This window comes from Perognathus longimembris, chromosome 5 (assembly GCF_023159225.1).
Source record: "Perognathus longimembris pacificus isolate PPM17 chromosome 5, ASM2315922v1, whole genome shotgun sequence".
NCBI classification, from domain to species: Eukaryota; Metazoa; Chordata; class Mammalia; order Rodentia; family Heteromyidae; genus Perognathus; species Perognathus longimembris.
In genome coordinates this window covers 56,607,419-56,632,683 of record NC_063165.1, presented here as the reverse complement: position 1 = coordinate 56,632,683, position 25,265 = coordinate 56,607,419, and the positions used below count along the sequence as shown (strand labels likewise).

Below are 25,265 nucleotides of genomic sequence, written 5' to 3'. Positions count from 1 at the left end.
GAACAGTATTTATACATGGAGAGGGTGGGGTAAAGGACATTCCAGACACAAGGGATGATTAGAGGGGAATGAAGGCATGTGGGTGATTTATGACACCATCTGTATGTGTATCCATAGAAGAAATGTGGCTCTATAAGGTGTGGTGCAGCAAAGGACTGAAAACAGGAGTTTGCCACCAGATCCTGGAGGCTCTAGAATGTCATATGAAGGACATCTGGGCAATAGCATTAAGCAGTGCTGTGTGGGAAAATTGCTTTGGTCCTTGTCATCAGTCAGCCTTTACAGGTATCCTCATGGCACCTAACACTTACTGAAGACTAAGTTTTATATCTGGCATGTGGTAAACATCATTTCCTCTGGATTTAGAAAACAGGATTTCAATCTTTCCTCACGCATCAGTCGATGGAAAAAATATTTGCATACAAAAACATGTATTTGTAGGTCATCCAAACACATGCATTTTTTTTCATTTTTCCATTTTTCAGAAATGGTAGAAAAAAATGAAACATAAAAATACCTTTTGTTTTTCTAGCACTTTCTAGGTCATACAATTAAAGTGATTATTTGCTGAATATCCTCATATATGCTGATTCCTGTCATAATTGGAGGCATAAAGTTTCTCCTTTATATTCTGAAACTTTTTTGTTGTCTTATTTTGGGATTGGACAATGATTTTTAAGTGTCTAAAATACAAGAAGAGGTAAAACTAAAATACTCTTTAATTAGCTATACTGATAGAGCAAAATACTGTCATACTGAACTAGTGTGTATTGTGGATCGTTGTAGCTGGGTATTATGGCATTGGTCTTCCATCACTTTGAATAGAAATGGTTTGGCAAATTAGAAAATTGATTTGCATTTCTCACCTCTTACCCATGACAAATTCATAATCCTTACTATACAAGTACTTCAACTCTCATACATGAGAGGATTTATAAAATTTTTCTAAAAACTTGGTCTATTAAGGAAACTCTACACTGCTTTCCATAGTAGTTGAACAAGTTTACCTTCCCACCCACAGTATAGCTGTTAGCATTTCCCTAGCCTCAGGTCCTCAGCTCCTCCCACTAGCCCCCAGATCCATCCATACCTAATGAGCCACTCCTATCTAACTACTTCCCCTTTACCCCCAGAGAGAGAAGCTGCCACCTGGATAAGGTGCGGACGCCATGTAGCTCCCTCTCCCGTGGGAACTATGGCACCACTAATAAACCTCCTTATGAACCTTCTTCTCCTGTCTGTGATTATCTCCGCATGGTCCTCGGGGATGGCCGATACCTATGCTTTCAGTAGCAGTGTTCCCTTTTGTCCATATCCCCATCAGCATCTGTTATTGTTACTTTTCTTGATAATTGCCATTCTAATTGGGGTGAGGTGGAATCTCAGTGTGGTTTTGATTTGTGTTTCTTTTATGGCCAGAGATGCCAAATATTTCTTCATGTGTCTATTGGCCATTCTTACTTTCTCTTGAACAAGAAATGTACTCTTTAGCTGACTTACGTAACTGTAGTTCATCTGTACATCACCTTTACAATAATAATAAATATATTTTTAAAAATCTTGGTCTAGGGCTGGGAATATGGCCTAGTGGTAAAGTGCTCGCCTTCATATACATGAAGCCCTGGGTTCAATTCCTCAGCACCACATATATAGAAAAAAGCCGGAAGTGGCACTGTGGCTCAAGAGTTTGAGTGCTAGCCTTGAGCAAAAAGAAGTCAGGGACAGTGTTCAGGCCCTGAATCCATGCCTCAGGACTGGCAACAAAAACAAAAAACAAATAAAACTTGGTCTATTGCTGGCATGTCTTACACAGCTAAAATCTCCTGTTTTCTGATAGAACTTCAGTCAGCATTTCTAAACTGTGCCAAGCATTCTAAGGCTTGGAGATATGACAAAAGAATTCCTAAAGTCAATTAGGCTTGAGGAACACTGTGAATTTTTCCTAAATAATTTGGTTTCATAATGTGAATTAGCATTCCAGAAAGCCATTGGATGGCCTGTAGTAAAAGGTAAGCCTTTACCCTTAATGGCTCACATATTTATAATCCAGTGTTTTGTTTTTGTAAATGTGGGTAAAGTATCCAAACATAGTATGTCAAAATTATCTGGAGAAACTAAAGATGGACAACATGTACCCTTCAGAGTGTCTTAAGTTCATCTGTGAATGAAGTGTGAATATATCAAGAGGACTTACATGAGGGCTTTATTTGTTTATGTTTTTATTTTTTTACAACTTGGTAACCCTTTAAAATTCTGTCTATGTCAACAGAGATGCTCTATTGGATTGTTATTTTCCTGAATCTGAAGAAACACTAAAGGGGACTGAAATGAGGAGACATTAATTTTGGCTGCAGAATGCCAATGTTGCTGACCCTGTGGGGTTATTACAGAGTGAGATTAATTATGCAGATCTGCCACCCTAGGCTTTGGAGTTGAAGTGCCCTGTTGTAATTCACTGCAGGATCATTCATGTAGCCAGCATATTGATATGATTATTATTCCACCAAGGTTTTATCTGCCCCTAGAGGATTACAGAACCACTTACCAGCATCTCGCATTGACTTCTTAAAATTCCCAGGGAGGGCAACAGCAAGCTTTCAGGGCCTTTTGTTAGAGACAGCTACAGATCAATGGTATGAAGCAACATGGGACTTTCCTTACTTAGTACATGATAAATGCAGATTGTATGCCTAGGAGAACATAGATATTCAAATTCTCGTAGAAAATAGTGTATCTGTGGTTTGTTGTCTTTAACACTACTTTTAAAGTACTAACCACAAGAGCCAAGCAGAGACAGTAAGTAGAATGACAAATCATGAGATGTATCTAGACTGTGAACATAGACATCAAGTTTATTACCTGTGAAACTTTGAGGAAATCACTACTTCTGTAAAATGGGGTTGATATTCAATGATAAAGTCTTAACAATGTTCAGAAGCTTACAAGGATATAGAGATATATATGGGAAGAAAACTTTGTGGATGACAAAATAGCTTAAAAATACCTTTTGTGCTAATGGAAATATATTCCTAACCTAAGCCCTCAATGTTGTCATAATAGGACTTTTCTATTATGGCCCCATTGCTTAGGTAATTTCCTATCAACTCCAACAGTCACTGATACTGTTATCTAGTGCAGAATCCAGCTATATGACTAGTAGCTCTAAGGAGTAGTATATGTCCTTGAAATGATGTGCTGAATAAAATTCCTGTGGTTTTAGGGATGTATCTGAAAGATAATATTCATCTAATTGGCATTTTCAATAGATTTTCTTTCCTGTTTAGAATCAGTGGCTTAAAAAAAAAGAACAAGAAGAGAAGAAATATGCTTCTTTTGTGTTTAGTTTTGTCTGAAATGCTTTTCTTCCATATACCAGGTTGTATTTCAGAATACTACCTAATTTCAGGGTTTAGCTGTAATGACAGCTCAGAGGCGTCTTTCTGCACCTTCACTCCTTGGTTGAAATCTCTTCCTATTACCCCACAACCCATTCCCACTTTCCATACCCTGTAAGATGCAGATAATTCCTTCCTCCCAGCTAGTCTACATGTTGCTTGCACTGATTCGTATGCTTAATAATAGCATGAACAAACACAGAGAAACAGGTAAAAAACCAATAGCAAATCGTTTTAGGCACTGAACTTAGGAAGAAATTAATACTCCCCATTTTGCAGTTAGGGAAAGTAAGGAAAAAACGAAGTAATAGGTCCATTATTTCAGAGGTATCATGTAGCAAGAGAAGAATTACATACTTAACTCAAATAACTGTCATGTTAACTTACAACGTTACAATGAACCACATTCCAATTGGAGATCCTTCCTAAGTTATATAAATTCCTAAATGTCTGAGACTTGACAGAATCTCTGCCATCCTGTAGCCTTTGGCACAGGGACTCTATATCATCAGTTTCAGTTAATATTAATCACTTTTGCATTGGAAGAAAGCCTCTGAAAAGCTTATGGTACAGTCACAAAATACCCACCTTGTACTCTATCAATATATATTTTTTTTAGAACATGTTCTCCCTCCTGCTCAATTTGCCTGTCAAAACATTTTAAAACCTCATATGAAGCACTGCTCGAACACCTCTCTCAGAAGGAGGCCAGAGGTTTTTATGGTAAGGATCTGTAGAGCAGAGAGAGAAAAGGCATACTTGTTGAAATTAGGGTCACTTGAGTCTTTAGTGGTTTATGGATCAGTAGGTAATAACACTATAAAGTCCCAGCTCATTTTTATTCTCTAAGTAGATCACATGGTTTTACTTTATTTGAAATAAAGTCACCAAATGTCAAATGTGTACAGGGGCAGGGAACTATAGTCAGAATCTCTGCCTCTCCCTCTCCCCTCTATCCAGGGTGATCTCTGAGACTGAGGTCACAGCCCAGACTATGGGACTGGTGGGTGCACATTGCCATCTGTCAGGATGATCCTGTTGCCCAAAAACTAGTGAAAGAAGCCATAGAATTTTCTCAACTGGGACACAGACTCACACAGACCTCCTCAGTGTTAGTTCATAAGGGGATTTTCTTTAACACTTTAGATACAGACACGGAATTTTCCTTGAGGCCTGCTTTTTCTTTCTATTTTGGCTTATGTCAGTTCTTAGGAAAGCTAGGAATATTACCTTTGTATTTCAAGGACATGATTGGTGATGGCAACAGAGCAGACACTAAGCAGGCCATTTTCACCAGTGGCCTGAGAATGTGAAAGCAGAGATTGTGGGATATTCTCACCATTGACAGTGGAATCCAATAATTCCTCCATGCAAGCTCTAAATTTATGTCTTGACTGTCATTCTTCCTAACAGGCAAGGTTATGGAAACTGAGGCACAAAGACAATAAAGTATGTAGCCAGACCTATAAAGTAAATTACTGCCCAGGGTTAGATTGTGGGCACTGGACTCCTTTTACTTTTTCTTTTGCGACTAAGAATGGGGAGCCCTTTGGTGTTGTGGTGTCTGACTCTAAAGTCAGGATGTAAAGAAGCACAGCATAGAGCTTCAGCCCTTTAAATACGGGGCCTTTGAGGCATCTTTATGAGGGATGGTCCCTGATTCTTTCTCTGACCAAATCAAGGGATGGGGGTGCTTCATGGTTGCGATCTGCAGGTAAATCTGACATTGGCTTACAAGGATGGTTTAATCTATTCAGGTATAATTGCTGAAGACAGGTTCATGGTGTAGGTAAAAGTTCTTGAGAAGATTTAAAACTCAGAGTGATATCCATCTTCTCTAGGAAGCTGGCTCCCCACAGTGAGCTTGTGAGTAGACATGTGCAAAGTAAACCTATCAAAACCTCCTATTTGTCCCACACTTCAACCACGGAAGATGCTTTTTTTATCAACATTATATAATGTGATCCTATACCATCCTTTGAAGTATGTATTTATTATCTCTATTAATAAGATTATTAGGGACTAGGAATGGGAAACCTGTAGCTCATTGGCCTAATTGGACCCTTGAAGTTGTTTGGTACTGAGACATGAGGCAGACCCATATGCTTGTCCTATGTTTCTTATTGGCTGGCTGCCTGCAGTCTTTTTTTTTTTTTTTTTTTTTGCCAGTCCTGGGGCTTGGACTTAGGGCCTGAGCACTGTCCCTGGCTTCTTCTTGCTCAAGGCTAGCACTCTGCCACTTGAGCCACAGCGCCACTTCTGGCCATTTTCTGTATATGTGGTGCTGGGGAATCAAACCCAGGGCCTCATGTATACAAGGCAAGTACTCTTGCCACTAGGCCATATCCCCACCCCGTGCAGTCTTAGGTTTATATTGATGGTACTGTATGGCCCTTGAATGAATATATATATGAATATATGAATATATATATATATATATATATATATATATATATATATATATATCCCTTAGCAGCAAATTTCCCTGCCCTGCCTGTAATAGAGGAATTGCATTATTTTGTTAAAAAACTGACCAATAACAAACTAGCACGAGTTTGACTGTGTCCTGGGAAAATGTTCTGTCTACAACTCAGAAGCTCGCATGTATTTATGCATCTTTATTTTATACCAGCAGTGGATAATACTTTCTTTGGACACAAACATGGAGTCCCAATGTATAATGGGGGATGTTGAGGCCAAAACCTAAGCAAAACAGATCAAATATTTTCTCAAGGACCTAAGAGAGGTACAGACACCTGCTCACAGGTTTTAGAGTAAGGATGACTTATCTCCAGACATACAAACAGGAAAGTTTGCAGATGGATGGAGAAGTAGGCATGAAGAGGAAGGAAATGTAGATTATTTCCACTGGCAGATAGGTCAGCCCCAAGTGGAAAGAGCATTTTATGTATTAAAGATTGGTCGGGAATTATGTCTTAGATCTCCCACTCCCAATTAGGGCTTTCCCTGTCTATTTCCAGGGGGACCCTAATTAGTGTATTGAGGAAAAAGGAGTTTATGGTCAAATAGTTTTGGTTAATCTTTTGTTAAATCAAGTTGATGAGAATATTTAGTTGTCAAATGATCTCAAGTTTATGAAATGCCAGTGAACCTTATGGATCTTCCGGGAATGTATAGTATTTTGTCCTTCAAACACTCTTAAGTTTTACTTTTTGTGGTCCTTCTACATAAAGTTACTCTCTCTGGATCAGATTGTATTGAACTTGGCCATGTTGTTTCTTGTATTCTCTACACTTTTTCTTTCCTTCTTGTTCTGTGTATATCTCTGATTTTGCTCCCAAACAGTCAGATTGCTGATTATCAAAACTGCGTTTATATATGGTACAACGTGTATTATTAAAGTATCTGAAATAGGCTCAATAACTGCTCTTTGATCTGAAGTAAACCCAATGCTATAGACTCAGAAGCTAGAATGTGTAGTCTTCATGGATTAATCTATGAAAACATGGCCACAATTTTGTCACTTGTGCCCTTTCTAACTGTTTGTAGAATGTGCCTTTCTCTTGAGAGTCTCCCAGACAGGATCGTGATCTTCAGACCATCCCTTTAAATTAGAGAGGTTATTAGTGACCATGTCACTACATGAAATTTAAAGAGTGAAAATCTCAGATGGCCAAGAAGCTTTGCTGTACCTGGGAAAAGTAATTAATTTCCTAACCTGAGGGTGACTGAATGTTAGTTACCAAAGTGACATGATTCGTTTGAGTTGGTGGTGGTAATAATTTCACCTAATTCTCCACTTGAACTCCAAATGGCATCACATGACCCAGAGAATTGTTTTCTCTATGTCCTCTTGTCCTTTGGAATTCCTCCACTATTATACCATTTCCTAAACTGTAGGATTTTGTACACCTACACCTCAGAATTATAACTTCAAAAGGATGGATGCCTTCTCCTTCAGATTGTGTCCAGAGTTTGGCAAATATTTGCTGAGTAAATTAGAGGAATTGTAAAACTATATCCTTATAAATTTACCTTTATCTAGCCCTAAAGTATCCTAAGATGAGTTCCTGTCTTTCAGTGTGTGTTGGTTGTAATGGTCTCCTTTGGTTTAAAATGTGTATGGTCTAGGTAGCTATGGCTTTGTCTCCTCTTTCCTATAGCGTTTTACCTGTTGTTTTATATACCTTTTAACTTCAGTCAAGAACAACTTATTTTTTTATTCTTACAGAAGCATAACATTTACAACAACATACATAAATGTGAATTGTACAACTCATTTATTCTTTAAAAAATAAATGGTGCATTATGTAAACACAATGTGAGAAGCAGAATACTATCACACTCCAGAAGCCTCAGTCTAGTCTCCTTTCCCCAGAAAATATAGGCAATGGTAAAACATTTTTTTTCCATTCCTGGGGCTTGGACTCAGGCCCTGAGCACTGTCCCTAGCTTCTTTTTGCTCAAGGCTAGCACTCTGCCACTTGAGCTATAGGGCTACTTCTGGCTGTTTTCTATGTATGTGGTGCTGGGGAATCGAACCCAGGGCTTCATGTATACAAGACATGCACTCTTGCCACTAGGCCATATTCCCAGCCCCCACAGTGCCCCTTCTGGCCTTTTTTTCCCTATATATGTGGTGCTGAGGAATCCAACCTAGGGCTTCATGCACTCTGCCACTAGTCCATATTCCCTTCATGGTAAAACATTTTATGATTTAAGTTAACCAAGTTATAACAATGTTTGCTTTTGTACTTTAAGATCTTCAGTTGGACCCATTAGTTCCTTTCAAATTTAAACAAACTCAAATAAGCTTATTTTGAAATAACCCCATTTTCATAACACTTTGTACTAGTATAGCACAATCCTCAATAACTACCTTGTGAGATGGTAAAGAAGATTTTACTTGAGTTTTCAACTTGAGGATTTGAAACATCTATGATGAAAGGAAACCTCTTTGACAATTGTTTTTTCCAAGTACAAATTTCATTATGTAGTCCATCATAACATTCTTGGCTATTCTGCAATGTATAGGATCCAAATATAACTTGGATGATCTCCTTCGAAACCCTTGGAAAACCAAACAGTAAGCTGGGACCCTATGTACCCCAAAGTAAGACATAGGAAGTTTCACCCAATAATTATATGTGAATATAGTCCAAGTTGCTTAGGTTGTGCTTTCTAAATAATATTTGAGGTAGCTTTGTCCACCATTGTAGAGTTTCAAACATGCCACTTAATAAGAGCTTATGATAACCAGCTTTTCATGACTTATATGTGTTTATCGACAATGATAAGTTCTCTATAGGAATTATCATGAACAGCCCTCTTAATCAAAGGTAGGTAGTTACTAACTTCTATCACCCCTCAGCTTCAGTATTCCTTAATTAGAGAATATTTTATCATCCAGATTGCCACTTTCTGTAGAGAGGGTACAGTAGGATATAGTATGCCTGACTTAATTTGGAAGGGTCCCATGAGCCCCTAGCACATCAATCAAGTTGATCATGAAACGTGAGCAACTTACAACTCTAAGTGGTCAGTGAATCTGTAGTGGTCCAAGGCCATGTCATCATGTAGAACTCCAAGTTCAATGCTCCTGTTAAATTGCTCTTTTACCTTTCTGTCATTTAAACCCTGGTTTTTGTTCTCCTTTGTGAGAGATGAGCCTTCATGATGATATTTCTGCCCTCAACCCTCAGAGCATGTTCCTATTAAAAAAAAAAAAAAAGAACAAAAGGAAAGCAGTCTGCTCACATTCTATTCCTAGCTTCTGAAGATGGCAGGTGGTGTATTATGTTATATCTGTCCTCTCACTGCACCCAGCATTCTGAAGCTATGGGGGAAGGCAGTATATGAGAGGACAATGTTTCCTCAGATGAACTTTGACTCTGCTATTTTATCAGTAAAAGGGAGCAGTACTGGCTAGGTAAACTAAAGTTGGGACCGTTCATTGATTTCTCTTTCTGCATGGACTGCTAGACTTCTCTGGAACATTCAGTACTCAATGATGAGGCTGTTGTTTTCAAGTGAAAGTTGAAAATTCAAACTATATTTAGGGTAAAATAGTTTTCATTTTTTAAAATTCCTAAAATGGCATCACAAATCATTCAGCTTTCTTTAAAGAAAACCCACACCACTTAGAAATACAATAATATTTGCAAAATTTTTACAATTTACTTATTATTATTGTTATTACTGAGTATAGCTCTATGAACTTTGTGTACTGTATCACTGTCACATCAGGATACAACTGGTTCATGCCCCTCTCTATGTCCTTCTTTGTCATCATACTCTTCCCCTACCCCAATCCTCAGGGGGTCTTCTTTTGAACACAGCTTTGCCTTTCTAAGACTATAATTTAAGCGGAATCATGTAATAGATAACCTATTAAGATTAACTTCTTTCATCTAAAAAAATGTCACTGAGGTTTACAGGTTTCACTGAGGTTTATGTTTCACAGCATAAAATAAATAAAACTCATTGCTTAGAAATTCTGAGCCCTAATTCTATTTTTTTTTGCATGTCCTAAGGCATGTTGACCCACTCACTAATGGAATGACATCAGAGTTACGTCTTATTTGGGGCAGCTGCTACAAGAGCTGCTACAAATAGGCTTATACCACTTTTTTTGTGTGGGAGCAGTCTTTTGGAGAAAATACTTAGACATGAGATTGCAGATAGTATGCACAGTTTGTATGCAGTTTGTATGCACAAACTATCATTTAAAGTTTTGATAAACTTTCACCCTGCATTCTAGAGAAATTATGATATCAAATATTCTACTCATATAAAACTTATACTCTTCAACTTTTGGTATTTTCCATGTTTATTTTTGTTGTTTGTTTCAGTTATTTTGAAAAATGTAGTAGTAGTTCATCATGCTTTTAATTTACATTCTCTAAGAGTACTGATTTTAAATACCTTTTCATGTGTTCATTTGATTATTGCATATTCTTTTTGGTAATATATACCGTGATAACTAACATTTTAAAATTGGATTGTGTATAGTATGATTCTTGCAACTTTATTCTTGGTTAAAGATAATTTCCAATATTGTATGGCTTTTTTCCTTTCATATGAATATTATAATTACCTTATCTGAACTTAAAATTACATACCTTACTGGGATCTTGGTTGAAATGAATTAACCCTATAGCTCATTTTGGGGAAAACAGACATTTCAATGTTGAGCCTTTGAATTTATGAATATGGTATGTCTCATATCTTTTTGGTTTTTGTTTTTGCTGGTCCTGTGGCTTGAACTCGTGGCCTGGGCTCGGTCCTTGAACCTCTCTCTTTGCTCAAGGTTAGCGCTTCACTATGTCAGCCATAGCACTACTTCCAGCTTTTTCTGAGTAGTTTATTGGAGATAAGAGTCTCTCAGACTTTCCTGTCCTGACTGGATTTGAACCGAGTTCCTCAGATCTCAGCCTCCTGAGTAGCTAGGATTACAGGTGTGAGCCACGGGCTCCCAGGTTCTTATATCATTTTCTATTACAACTGCAACAGATGAGCATCAAGTTACTAAAAAAGAAGAACTAAAACATAAAATTGAGAATGTTTGTTTTCATCTGTAAATCCAGACTTTAAGTAGCTAAGACAGAATGGTGGAGCACTGAAGGCCGTTTGGGCTGCATATGGATACCTAGGCTCAATAAACAAACGAGTGAACAAACAAAAAACCCCCAAACCCATGCCTTATTGCAGGGTCATTGAATCAGATGTGAAGGTCAGTGTGGCTTAGTAGGATCTCTGCTTTCTTTTTTTAAAATAGCATTTATGTCTGTGATCTGAGGTCTTGTTTCCTCTGTCATTCCTGTTAGTAATGAAATGTGCTTTCAAATTACCCATTTCTGCATTTTTCTCTTTTCCATTTTAAACTTTGATTTCCATTGATTATTGCTTCTTCACTTTGCTTGCCTTTTAGTTTGGTTATGTACTTTATATCTTTCTTTTTTCTCATAATATACTTTTAAACAACAAATTATCCTCTAAACACATATCTGCTGTATCACATTTTCACTTTTGTCCTCATATATATATATGCACATATATGTACATATATAATATACTTTATATTATATAATTTGTTTTGTTTTATGAGACAGGCTGCCACCTCTGGCCCAAAACTCACTATGTATTCCAGGCTGGGCTCAAGCTCTCAGTTCTCTTCCCTGTACTCCCCTGGTGCTAAGATTACAGGCATGCACTACCATGCCCTACTTCTCAAAATATTTTTTCTATTTTTCTCTTAAAACTTTCTTTTTGACCCAGGGAATCACATAGAAGCATATACTAATTTTGAAGTGTCTGGAGATTTTCCTCCTATCTTTCTGGTATTGATGCCCAGTTTTATTCTTTCAATGTCTTTTATTTTATTATGAGTTGATTTATGGTGCATGTTATGACCTATCTTGGTGAAAGTTCTCTGTGTATTTAAAAGTATGAAATTATTTGTTTTGTAAAGTCTTTAAGAAGTTGTTCTTTGATTTAGTTCCTAGTGTAGAGTTGCATTCACTAAGAGGCATAAGTAGTCTATGTTTTCTTCGTCTTACCCAAAAAGACCTTTCTGTCAGTTTACTGGAACATTTGTTTGCTAGTACATACTGGATTCTGAACTAGTCTGCATCAGGATCTTATCATAGCTCAAAAAAATGATGAACTTTAAGACTGATGATGGAAATGATTCCAGTTCCTGAAGGATAATTCACTCCTTGTACATAAAATGCGATAACTGTTTATCCTTTGTTCTTTAAAGGTTTGTCATATATTAGGTGGGTGCCAATGCAAAACCAACTCAAACCTCATGAGTAATTTGTATATAGGAAATCTGTGGGTCAGATCATAGTAGATAAGGACTAAAGGAATTGTCTTAGATTAGATTAGCCCTCAAAGGGCTTGTCCTCATAGGCTCAGCAATAGTTATTAGCCCAGTTTCCAGTGGGCGAATCATAACAAAGGGCATCTGTCAATATGACACAGATGGAGCCAGTGATAGCAGCCTCATGGTTACAGGAGATTAACTTAATTTAGTGAGAACACATGACGTTCCAGGAAAAGTGACCTTATATGTACCAGGCTGAAGGCCCAAGTCCCACCATCTTTGTGAACTTTACAAAATGTCTGCTACATGAGTATGGGGCTATATGTGGAATAAGGAAAACAGGTCTGGTAAAAATGCCATATGCAAAAAGTTAGTGGGGAACATGATGACCCAGAGTGAACAGCAGCTGGGAAATAACAAACCTATGCTGCTTGCCTGTTAAGAGAGCCCAGTAGTGAAGGTGAGTCAGAGGAAGGCCATATTGAAGCTTACAAGGATAGGAACCATAGATAATAGAAAGTTCTGCATGCATGGACCGTGCTGAGTACATATATCAATCCTCACTGATGTCTTTGTGGATGACACAGGATGAAGTGTATATGTGAAACTTGTTGCTAGATGGGACACATATGCATGCTGATAAATTGGGAGACAATGACATCAAATATAAGGCAAGTACTAACAAAACAGAAGGGGAGTATGAAAGTGAATGACACAGATAGACTGGCTGGAAAATTTCTAGTTATAGGTTCTAGTCAGCTGAAGAAGGCAGGACCTAATAGACTCATCACAATAATCTAAACATAAACTGTAATCTAGACATTGTGGGCCTATGAGTGTATTGTAGACGGTTCCTTTGCTTTCTGTTATTTCCTCATCCTTTCATATAGCTAATCTCACCCCAACCCTCACTCTCACCTTAAGAAATAGGAACAAGGGGCTGGGGATGTGGCCTAGTGGCAAGCGTGCTCGGCCTCGTATACATGAAGCCCTGGGTTTGATTCCCCAGCATCCCATATATAGAAAATGGCCAGAAGTGGCGCTGTGGCTCAAGTGGCAGAGTGCTTAGCCCTGAGCAAAAGAGGCCAGGGACAGTGCTCAGGCCATGAGTTCAAGGCCCAGGACTTGCAAAAAAAAAAAAAAAAAAAAAAGAAACAGGAACAAACATCCATTACTCTTTTCAACAATACGGTTTTAACACTGAATGCAAGACAATATTAAAAAAAAAAGAATCCCATACACTGTGAGAGATTTCAGACTTGCCAACGACTTCCCACTAACTTTGGTCCCTTTACAACTAGCCTGCACAATCACATTCTTTTCAGTCTGCTTGTAATTTATCATCAAGCAGGACTGCCCCTGGATTTGTGTTTGCACGTAGGTTATCTTTAGATTTGCTTTATCATGGTGACCTGACTGCTGCTTTTGGTGTGATCCAGTTACTCTTGGGAATATCAATAAAGGCCCTCAATCACATTAATTAGAATGTCTTCTAAGTGTTGCTTTAGAAGTCCAGCAGCTTATTAACAGACAAACCAGGAAAATTATAAAGGTGTGTGTGTGTGTGTGTGTGTGTGTGTGTGTGTGTGTGTGTGTGTTTTAAATAGCCAAAAGCAATTTGGGAGGCCAGAATGCTTTCATAGAGATGAGTTCTGGCAGGGCCAGGGCTGAAATTACTGTGCCTGAATTTGCAGTGAAATACTTACTTGCTCTTGCTGACAAGAATTCATGTAGAATTATTAATTACTTTAATTAATGACTTGAGTGTGTTCATAGGTAGCATGCTGATTAAGTTTGTAGATGACACCAAGGTAAGAAAGAGAATAGCAATTACTGTGAGTCCAGACTCGAGATTCAAAATAGTTTGAAGACAGAATTTCATGGCAGTTTATTATGTCTGGTGCAGACCCACAAGGCATTACTTGATGACTGTATCACTTTTATAATCAGAAAATGTCCATGATTCCCTATTTGCTATTGAAGTTAAATCCTCAGTCTTCAGCCTGCTCTTCATAATTTTGATCCAGACACTCTCTGCTTTCCAGTAAAATCTCCTATACGTTGTTTTTTTTCCTCTAATACCCTGAACTTGAGCCAGAGTGATTTTTAATAGTCTATTCCTATCTATGTTCCATGTTTTTTTTTTGGGGGGGGATATAAATATACATTTATTTATGTTTTGATAATTAACATGAAAAATTTCAGAGTATAAAGCAAAATCACATACACTGGAGAACTGGTGTACTAGGGTTTGAATTCAGGGCCTTGTACTGGATAAGTGTTTTGCCACTGTATCACTAAGTTTGTCTTTTGTACTTCCAGCTGATTTTCAAATAACAGCTTGTGATTTTTATCTGAGTCCAGCCATGTTCCATGTTTTTTTTTTACTACCTTTAAACATTATTCTGATTCAAGAGTTTATTTTTCTTGTTTTTCCCTCTACCTCGATTCTCACAAAACAAACCAGTGCTAGCTAAGTTTGACAGGGCCTTTTGTGTTTTTGCTTTGGCTGGAGTAATCTTTTTTTTTTTTCCCCTCATCTTCAATAATACTTATCTGTGACCATCCCATTTTTAAACTTCATATTACAATCACTTTGTTGTACACATTTTAAGTTGCTGCTAGAGTCGGCCTACTGTTGTCACTTCTCTTTGGTAAATCTCAGTATTTCCCAAGTGCTGCTGCACGGGGGATGATAGTAAAGTGGATTGCATGGGGTGTGTCTAAGCCAGCCAGTTCCTTTTTAAAAGGGTTTTGCTCATTGGAGGCCCCTGCAGTTATTTTATAGTAACTTGTGTACACAAACTACTCAATATTTATTTATTTATAGTGTTATAATCAAACCCACCGCATTTAAACAAGGGCTCTACCATTGAGTTATGATTCATGCTTTCAATACATTTTATTTAATGAATGAGTGACTGGAGAAACCTGGATTTCCTTAAGGTAATGGGTAAAGATCTAAAAAATGCATAGCCATGGAAAGACTGAAACATTTAATCTCGGAGATAAAATGGCTGCTTTTGATATAGTAAAGTTACTTTCACCTTGTGTGTGGTGAGCATAAAGAAGGAAATATGATATGAATGTGAAATTTTTCATGGTGAATGGTTAAGAGAGGGGACCAGGGTTGGAAACATGCATTGTCTGTCTGTTTGGCAATATCATTCTATACCTTTTATTCATTCTTCAAAGAGGTACATTTAAATTGATGTCATCTAGTAATGAATTTATACAATAATTCATTGAGCATTTAAGAAGGTGAGTCTCTGAATTTGTAGTGTAGTTGTTTCCAAGACTTTTGTCAGACTAATGTGTGTGTAAGTTTCATCACTGTCACTTTCTAGAAATATGATCTGGAAAAGTTATCAAAGCTGCTGTAAGTCCTTTACTTGAATGTTGCCTTTAGAGCAGAAAGCTGAGGCCTTGATCATGATATTTCTGAGTCATGCCAGATTTCAGCATTTATAACCACATATGGAGGTTTGATCATTTTGAAGTCATATCTAGGGATGAAAGAAAAGAAACACTCAGATGTTAAATCTCAACATTATTTGCATAAAAGATCATACAACCTAATGTAAGGACATGTTTTTTTCCATTTGGAAGTTCCATGTGGTTATCAATAGGAAGACCATAGCTGATAGCAATTAGACTCCTGTCTTCACATTTGTCTCTTCCAGTGAGAAGAGCAAGCATGGCAGAGTGTGAGGTTTATATATGTTTTTTCACATAAATTAGGAGTAAAGTAGACTGCAGACTAGGTCTGAATCTCAGATTTCTAAACTTTTCATTTATCACTAAGAAGGAAAAATATCATATTTCTTACTCAGATTAGATGAAGAAAATTTGAAGAAGTATAAGAAGATCAAATATATTTGCCCAGAAATGTGACTCCTCATCAGAAACTCCAGATGACTTTTTTTTTTTTTTTTTTAATGTAGACAATTGCAGTTCAGTAACTAAAGAGAGTTCTGGACCTGGCAGCTGAAATTTGACCATGGCTTTTCTACTTTCTAGACAAAGAATCTTGATTATGTTATTTAAATTTGTTTTAGTTTCCTTATATGTAAGTCATTTGGAAGTTCAAAATTGAGTAGATGAGAAAACCAAACAAAACTTGCTTATGATAACCAAATCTATTAATATATTACAACTCTTGCAATGGTACTTAGGCTATAGTCAGTATGCATTCACATTAATTTTTATTTTTAAGCACTTAAATTAAAAAAATAAACTCCCCACAACAAACCTTCAAAGAAACAGGCAATTAATAAATCAGCTAAAGACTTAAAGAGAAACTTCTCAGAAGAACTAAGAATGGCCAACAGACACATGAAGAAATGTTCAGTATCTCTGGCCATAAAAGAAATATAAATCAAAACAATTTGAGAATCCATCTCACCCAGTTAGAATGGTCATTATCAAGAAAACTAACTATGGGCTGGGGATATAGCCTAGCGGCAAGAGTGCCTGCCTCGGATACACGAGGCCCTAGGATCGATTCCCCAGCACCACGTATACAGAAAACGGCCAGAAGCGGCGCTGTGGCTCAAGTGGCAGAGTGGTAGCCTTGAGCGTGAAGAAGCCAGGGACAGTGCTCAGGCCCTGAGTCTAAGGCCCAGGACTGGCAAAAAAAAAGAAAACTAACTATAACAGACGCTGGCAGGGATGTGGCCAAAATGGAATGTTACTACGCTGTTGTTGGGAATGTAAGCTTATTTAACCAATCTGGAAAGCAGTATGAAGGTTCTTCAGAAGACTAAACATAGAGTTCACCTATGACCCAGCAATCCCACTCCTGGGCTTTTGTCCAGCTGACCAAAAACAAAGCCACACTAAAGCTACCAGCACAAACGTTTTCACTGCAGCATTGTTTACCATAGTTAAGATATGGAGCCAATCCTGCTGCCCCTCAGTGGATGAATGGATCAAGAAAATGTAATATATATCTATCTCACTATCTATATCAGTTTATATCACTGTACATATATATCAGTATATACACAGTATATACATACACATAGTATATATATACATAGTATGTATACATATATACATACATACATACACACACACATATATATATATTATATATATGCTTCCATCATAAAGAATGATATTGCCCCATTCATAAAGAAGTAGAAACTCTTGGAAAAATAATTATATTAAGTGATATAATCCAAACTCCAAAGAAACATAGCTTTCATGGTTTCCCACATTTGTAGTAACTAAAATGTGCCTATAAGTCTACAAGTAAACACAATGGATGGTAAAAGACAAGAAAATTACACTTGGGCATGATAAATTCAAGAGGACTGTCAATATTGACACAACAAGACCAAAAGAGGATATTCTTTTTTCTTTAACTTTATTTTTATTTTTGCCAGTCCTGGGGCTTGGCCTCTGGGCCTGAGCAATGTTCCTGGCTTCTTTTTACTCAAGGCTAGCACTCTACCATTTGAGCCACAGCACCACTTCCGGCTTTTTCTGTTTATCTGGTGCTGAGAAATCGAACTCAGGGCTTCATGCATGCTAGGCAAGGATTCTACCACTAAGTCATATTCCCAACCCCCCAAAAGAGGAAAAGAGGACATTCTTTAGAGAGGATTACAAAAACTTAATAGCTATGTGCACACGATCATATAAAACGATGTGGGTTCTTTTTGCTTGTTATTTTACTTTTTTATTTGTCTGCTTTTTCCTTTGTCACTGTTCTTGATTTTTATACCTTTTGTCTTATGCAAGTTTAGCTGTTTTGGGGTGGTTAAGGGGGAACCTAGACATAATGGGACAAAGGGTGAACAGATACAGCAGTGACACTCACTAGACACTATGTTTAATATTAACTATACAACTTGTGGGGGAGAGAGGTTAGGAGGGAAAAATTGAAAGGAAAAAAGGGAAGAGGTGATACTGTTCAAAAAGAAATACACTTATTACCTGACTTATGTGACTATAACCCTCTGTACATCACCTTTACAATAACAATAAAAATATATTAAATAAAAACACACCTCACTTGCTTCTGACAACTAAACCTGTTACTATGGTACAACTTTTGCAGTGGTACTTAGTATATAGTCAGTGTTTAGTCACACTAGTTTTTATTTCTTAAACACTTAAAGGTATCAAGCACTCTTCCTCAACTTTGTATTTGTGTTCACAGGATGGGATTCCTGTGGTGTGCAATATGCCTCTACTTGTATGGGATCCTGCCGAGCAATGCCTGGGGTAAGTGAACTGCTTTGACAGTCAGTCAGTTAACATCAAAGTCGTGCATAGGGTAAAGAGTCCAGCCTTTCTGAAAATGAATTTAAAAGAACATAGTGCTATTTATTTCCATTATCTTCCTGTGGTGACACAGAATTGTAGATCTGAAAGAATTATAGAATGCTGGTAATGGAAGGGCCTTCCTTGGACATAATGCACTGGGGCAAGGGATTTATTGAGAAGTAGTACAGTAAAGTTTTGTTATTCTCCCATCCAAGCCCAGTATAACACAGTTTTTCTTTACTGTGTGTCTTCTGGGAAAAGAAAGACAGAGATGTAACACCAAGCTTGAACCAGCAGTAGAGAAACCTTTGGTAGTCCCTTGTCCACTGAGACTTTGAAAACAAAACAATGATGGGTTGCTCTCTCATTGCTTCTAAGTAGGAAATGATGGACTCATTTGTAGGCTCATCGCTTCACCACAGGAGGCAGCCAAGGTATCTATAAAGTTTGAATAACCAGACTTAAATATAATGATCCTTGGATCCTATGAAAGTAAAGCTGGAAGGGACTGGATACTAGAAGTCCATTTGTTTTCAAGGTCTCTCATCTCTAGCTTGCTGCTCAGTTACTCCTCCATAGCTTTCTCAATTATCTAATTGAAGTGAATTGAGTTTCTGAACTGATCAAATATCTAGAAATATTTTTTTGTACACAAGACTGACATTTCTCTCTTTGTCATTTTCATATGTTTCTGTGGTGCCCTGAGTGATTGAAACAGAAAATGCCTGATGCAAAGATTCTTTAATTTTAATACAGGCAGCATAAGGATCCTCATTTTAAAAAGATCCTCATAGAGATGATTCCTCTGAGCACCATGAGCCATACTTTGAATATCACTGCTTTCATTCCTGTTCTGTGGGAGAGACCTTCAGAAATGTAAATTCAGTGATTACATAACTGTGATATCAGGGCTCTGCCTTCAACTATTCTTCACATGGCATGGATTTGAGCCACTCTGATATCCTGATCATCGTTGCTGGGTGCATTTCAGTTTTTCTGTGCCACTCAGAGCATTGTATTAGAAACTAAAAATAGCTCTAAAGAAGGGGTATAACTAGGACAGAGTACAGCTGAAAGTAGAGATGATGTCTAAACTTGCTGGCCCTTTGGGACATCACAGAGGAAAGAATATATTCTAACTTATTCTAACCAGGGCTGTTATTCATGTGGGACACAGGAGTATACCAGCATCTCTCCTGCTAGCTGGGTATCTGGTCTTCTTTGAGTTGGAGTGATTTCCTGTCCTGATTTTTTTTTATCCTGAATAGAAATCCTAATTTTGATTTTTTTATTTGGTTTTATACTGTTGGATCATTACCTGCTTAGAGTGGCTTTCCTTGACCATTTTAACTAAAATGGTCCTATGACTGACTGACTATTCCATTCCTCCACTCTGCTTTGTACTTCATACTGTGTGTCATTTCCTGACATTGTGCAAACTCTTTTGTGGTTGTTGTTGCTGTCCCTTTCTCTTCCTGCTTTTTCTCCTCCTAAGTCTTTTTTTTTCCTTTTCAATTTCCTCTTTTCCCCTTCTTTCTTTCCTTCCTTCCTTCCTTTTTTCTTCCTTCCTTCCTTCCTTCCTTCCTCCCTTCCTTCCTTCTTTCCTTTCTTCATTCTTTCCTTCCTTTCTTCTTCCTGTTAACCTCCCCTCCCACTCTCCTTTCCGCTCTTCTCTCTTCTTTTCCCTCTTCATTTTTGAAGATAATTTTGAGTTACCTGAGGGCATAGATTCATTTATTGTGATGGTACTTCAAACACTTGAACTAAGGATTGGAATCCAGAGACATAGTTGATAGCAATATATACATGTGAAATATATGAATAAATGTCCATTCCTTATGTTCTCCTTTTTATCAAGCTATCCAGTTACATCATGGAAGTATTTAAGTCCATATTTACATATCATCATTGTGGTTTCATATCCTATCTCACCTGAAGGGAAAAGAAAAGGTGACCATGTCTGTTATCAAGGGTTTCTAGAAGTTGATGAGGGCTGATTTCTGAATTACCTTTACTGTATTTACCCCCAATTCCTCTTCCCCTAAATGCCTTTGGTAAGTGAGCTCTCTACCCAGGAACTGTGACTCATAATTCTGCCAGGGGAAGCTGACTTTTTGAATAAGATAAGTTCTCATACCAGCCTCATTGAGTCACCACGGGAGCAGGAAACATGTTGTAATCCCCTCGGCCCATCTGGCACATACTCATTTGCCTTCCTTATGAAGAGGTGTATTGTGTCTGTGTCAAGCTACACTTCCTCATTGGAGGGAGGGCAATGAAAAGGAAGCGTTGTTGACAAAAGTTAAAAGGAGCAACTGGCTCTGGGGATAAAAGGAATCATTGCACATCTTGAGTGATCAACTAACTTCTCTGTACATGAAGGTATGTCCTTTAGAGGGATGGAGAGGCTTGCCGACTGGGTCTTCCAGGAGACTCTGTCTGTATTTGAAATAGAGGAAGCAATCCAGAAATTCATATGGAATAATAAAAGACCTAGAATAGCAAAAACAATCCTACGCAGAAAGAACAGTGCTGGAGGAATTACAATACCCAACTTCAAGTTGTATTATAAAGCTATAGTAATAAAAACAGCTTGGTATTGGCACCGGAACAGGCCTGAAGACCAATGGAACAGAATTGAAGACCCGGGAATGAACCCACAGAACTACGCCTACTTAATCTTTGAAAAAAGGGCTAAAACAATAGTTTGGAAGAAAGATAGCCTCTTTAACAAATTGTGCTGGAAAAACTGGCTCAACACATGCAACAAACTAAAACTAGATCCTTATATATCACCCTGCACCAAAATCAATTCCAAATGGATTAAAGACCTCGAAATCAAAACAGACACCATGAAAACACTAAAGGAAGGAATAGGAGAAACACTTGGGCTCCTTGGCGCAGGATGGAACTTCCTTAACAAAGACCCAGAAAGGCTACAAATCAAAGAAAGGTTGGACAAATGGGACTGCATCAAACTGCAGAGCTTCTGCACGGCAAAGGACATAGCTTGCAAGATAAACAGAAATCCCACAGACTGGGAGAAGATCTTTACCGGCCATTCAACGGACAAAGGCCTCATATCTAAAATATATGCAGAACTAAAAAAATTACCTTCCTCCAAAACAAAACCGCAAAGAACTAATAGCCCGCTCATCAAGTGGGCTAAAGACCTACAAAGAGATTTCTCTGATGAGGAAATGAGAATGGCCAAGAGACATATGAAAAAGTGCTCTACATCACTGGCCATAAAAGAAATGCAAATCAAAACAACATTGAGATTCCATCTCACCCCAGTAAGAATGTCATATATCAAGAAAACTAACAATAACAGTTGTTGGAGGGGATGTGGCCAAAAGGGAATCCTACTTCATTGTTGGTGGGAATGTAAACTGCTTCAGCCACTCTGGCAAGCAGTATGGAGATTCCTCAGAAGGCTAAATGTAGAACTCCCCTATGACCCAGCAACCCCACTTTTGGGTATTTATCCAAAAAACCACAAACAAAATCACAGTAAAGCCACCAGCACAACAATATTCATTGCAGCGCAATTTGTCATAGCGAGAATCTGGAACCAACCCAGATGCCCCTCCGTAGACGAATGGATCAGGAAAATGTGGTACATAATACACAATGGAATTTTATGCCTCTATCAGAAAGAATGACATTGCCCCATTTGTAAGGAAATGGAAGGACTTGGAAAAAATTATACTAAGTGAAGTGAGCCAGACCCAAAGAAACATGGACTCTATGGTCTCCCTTATTGGGAATAATTAGCACAGGTTTAGGCAAGTCACAGCAGAGGATCACAAGAGCCCAATAGCTATACCCTTATGATCACATAAGATGATGCTAAGTGAAATGAACTCCATTTTATGGAAATGATTGTTCTATAACAGTTGTAACTACTTTCAACATCCCATGTGTATCTGTAGCTTCTACTATTGATGATGTTCTTGTATCACCTTCTTGTGATTGTATCTACACTATCTCTGTAATCTTATCTGAGTATATTGGAAACCGTGTATACTGGTATTAGAATTAGGAAATTGAAAGGGAATACCAAAATTGAGAGACAAAGGGTAAAATAAGAGAAACACCAACAAAAGCAATACTTGCAAAACTGTTTGGTGTAAGTGAACTGAATACCTCAGAGTAGGAAAGGGGGAGAGGGGAGGGGGGTATGAGGAACAAGGTAACAAATAGTACAAGAAATGTATCCAATGCCTAACGTATGAAACTGTAACCTCTCTGTACATCAGTTTTATAATAAAAACTTAAAAAAAAAAGAAACACAGGTTCATGGAGGGAGCAGAGGAGAAATAGTCTGAGAACCTTACACACAATAAAACATGCTATGTAGAAAGAGATCTGTGGTTTTGTTTCAATACACTGAACTACTTCTCATTAAATAGAGCCTTCAATTTTTTTAAGAGCCATAACAAACTAAAAGAATAGTTTCATGCAGGGATGTTCAAGTGCAGAGAGCTGGCCTTCCAGGTACAAACTTCTGACTTCAGAATATGGTCCTTTCGTAGAAGAATTGTATTTCACTTGACCCTTGATCCCAAAGCCAAAGGCAACATTTTTCCTTTTAAATAATCAAAACTTGCATACCTAGAAACTTGTGATAATATGACATTGTGTAGTTACAGTAATAATAAAGCCTTCCCCTTCCTACTTCCCTCCTTTTCCTTCTCTCTTTTTTTGTCTTTCTTTCTTCCTTCCATCCTTCTTTCCTTTCCTTCTCTTTCTTTCTTTCTTTTCTTTCTTTCTTTCTTTCTTTCTTTCTTTCTTTCTTTCTTTCTTTCTTTCTTTCTTTCTTTCTTTCTTTCCTTTCTTTTCTGTCTTCTATCTTTCCCTCCCTTCTCTAATTGTCTCTCCCTCCTTATTCTTTCACTTTTCTCCCTCTCTCCCTTCCTCCTTTCCTCCCTCCCTCCCTTTCTCCCTCCCTCCCTCCCTCCCTTCCTCCCTCCCTCCCTTCCTTTTCTCTCTTTCTTTCTTTCTTTTTATTTTCTGTTCTAAGACTTAAATTAACAGCCACATGTTCTCCTTTGGCTTGCTTGCTTAAGGATGTGATCTACCATTTGGCTTATGACTCCAGCCCAGTATTTTGATAGTTAATTGGAGATGGAGTCGCAGAGATTTTTTCATAAACTTTTCTGTTCTGGCTAACTTAGAACATAGATCTTTCAGGTCTCAACTTCTTGAGTTCCCTGATCATAGGCATGAGCCAGAGTACCCATCTTTAAACCCCCTTTCCTTCTAAAATCATCTTCAGTTTCCATATTTGGTATCATTTGATTTTCATACAAAAATCATAAAATAGGGTTGTTGTTTATTTTGAATACAGTAACTTCAGATCAAATCGGTTAAGTGAATTATTCAAAAGCCATACAGCTAATACTTACTACAATGATAACTTGTTTGCCCCTCATTTTCCATGACACATATTACTTTAAATATACTAGTTTGGTTTTTTTTTTTTTTTTTTTTACTATTTAAGCTAACCTTGGTTTCTATTAGAACGTAAATAATTTGCAAAACGACTGTGACCCAAGGAATTATATGAAATGATCTTAGTAGTTACTCATCTACTTAGTAATAGGTTTCTATAGTGTATAGGTAAGACTACCTTTACATCCTCCTTTTGCCCCTCAAAAGCATTTTCCCCAGGAGGAAAATCAATGCACTCCTAATTTCAAATCTTGCTTGTTATAGTTTTCAAAATTTCAGCTGTTAGATAAAAAAGTTTCCATTTATAAGAATGCAAGAGGAAAACCTTAAATTATGACATTTTTCTCTTTGGGGGCTCCTCTTACTGGATACAGAATAGTCAAATAGTTAATGTTGACTTCAGTGCAGAAATTTATAGGTGGAACACATGCTTCCAAGTTGGAGAAATACTGAACCTGGCATCATGCCTAAAAAGAAAAAATTAGAACTATGTCCAGATAAAAATATTAGCTAAACAGCTCACATAATATGGCCAATACTTTATCTCCCCTAAATGTGTGTGCCCACAAAATCTTTGAATGTTATTTCTTTTGTATAAATCAATAAACAGCTAACCAGCTATAGGGCTAGATGTCATGGATGTCTCATTAGAGTTGAAGCCAGATATTCTTGTACGCATTATGTGTTCAAGAAATGAAGAGCCTGGGAGATAATGGAAGGGCTTGATGACATGACTGATAGAGCTGAATTTTTACTCTAAAACTTGTTCTTTCCTTTATGTCATGTTTTCCTGCGTAGGACTCTATTCCATGAAAGGAAGCAGCATCTTCAGATTTCTTTCATGTTTTATGTTTTCATGAAATTTGCAGAGGGTAAAATAATCTATTGATTTATTGAGCATGCATTATACAACGCAAAATAAACAAGCACAAACACTGTGAGTTGCTAGTAATTGGGAGTGATTAGTTTGCATTCTGACTGATTCACTCTGAATTCTATATTGACATTAAAGACATCATCCCACCTCTGTTTGTCTTTATGTTCTTATCTGTACACAAAATCAACCCACCAGCTAGCCTGCAGCAGTAGTAACTTCCAACTAAATTATTTTCTTTTTCTTTATCTTTTAAATTAAGGAAAATTATATATCACAGACATATTCAGGATACATTCTCCCTCTCATTTAATGAGGTGACTTCTGACAACAGAAACAATGATTCCACTTCATTCTGAAGGTTATAAGTTTATTACTGTGCAATCCAGGTGGAAAGGGGAAAATATGCATTGCTTGTTTGAGTCTTATGGTAAAAATTGAAGGAAAAAAGAGAAAATTAGTATCCAGTAGGATA

At 37.5% G+C, this 25,265-nt stretch overlaps 1 protein-coding gene across 3 annotated transcripts in view; it reads left to right on the top strand.

Moving 5' to 3' along the window:
- Positions 1-25,265, top strand: part of LOC125351875 (interleukin 1 receptor accessory protein) — a 134,752-nt gene that overhangs the window by 27,042 nt on the left and 82,445 nt on the right. For all 3 annotated transcript variants that reach the window (XM_048346946.1, XM_048346945.1, XM_048346947.1), the window contains exon 2: positions 18,353-18,417. In XM_048346946.1, coding sequence (XP_048202903.1) covers positions 18,354-18,417 — 64 coding nt within the window. In that variant the 5' untranslated portion in view covers position 18,353. The remainder of the gene's footprint in view (positions 1-18,352; positions 18,418-25,265) is intronic.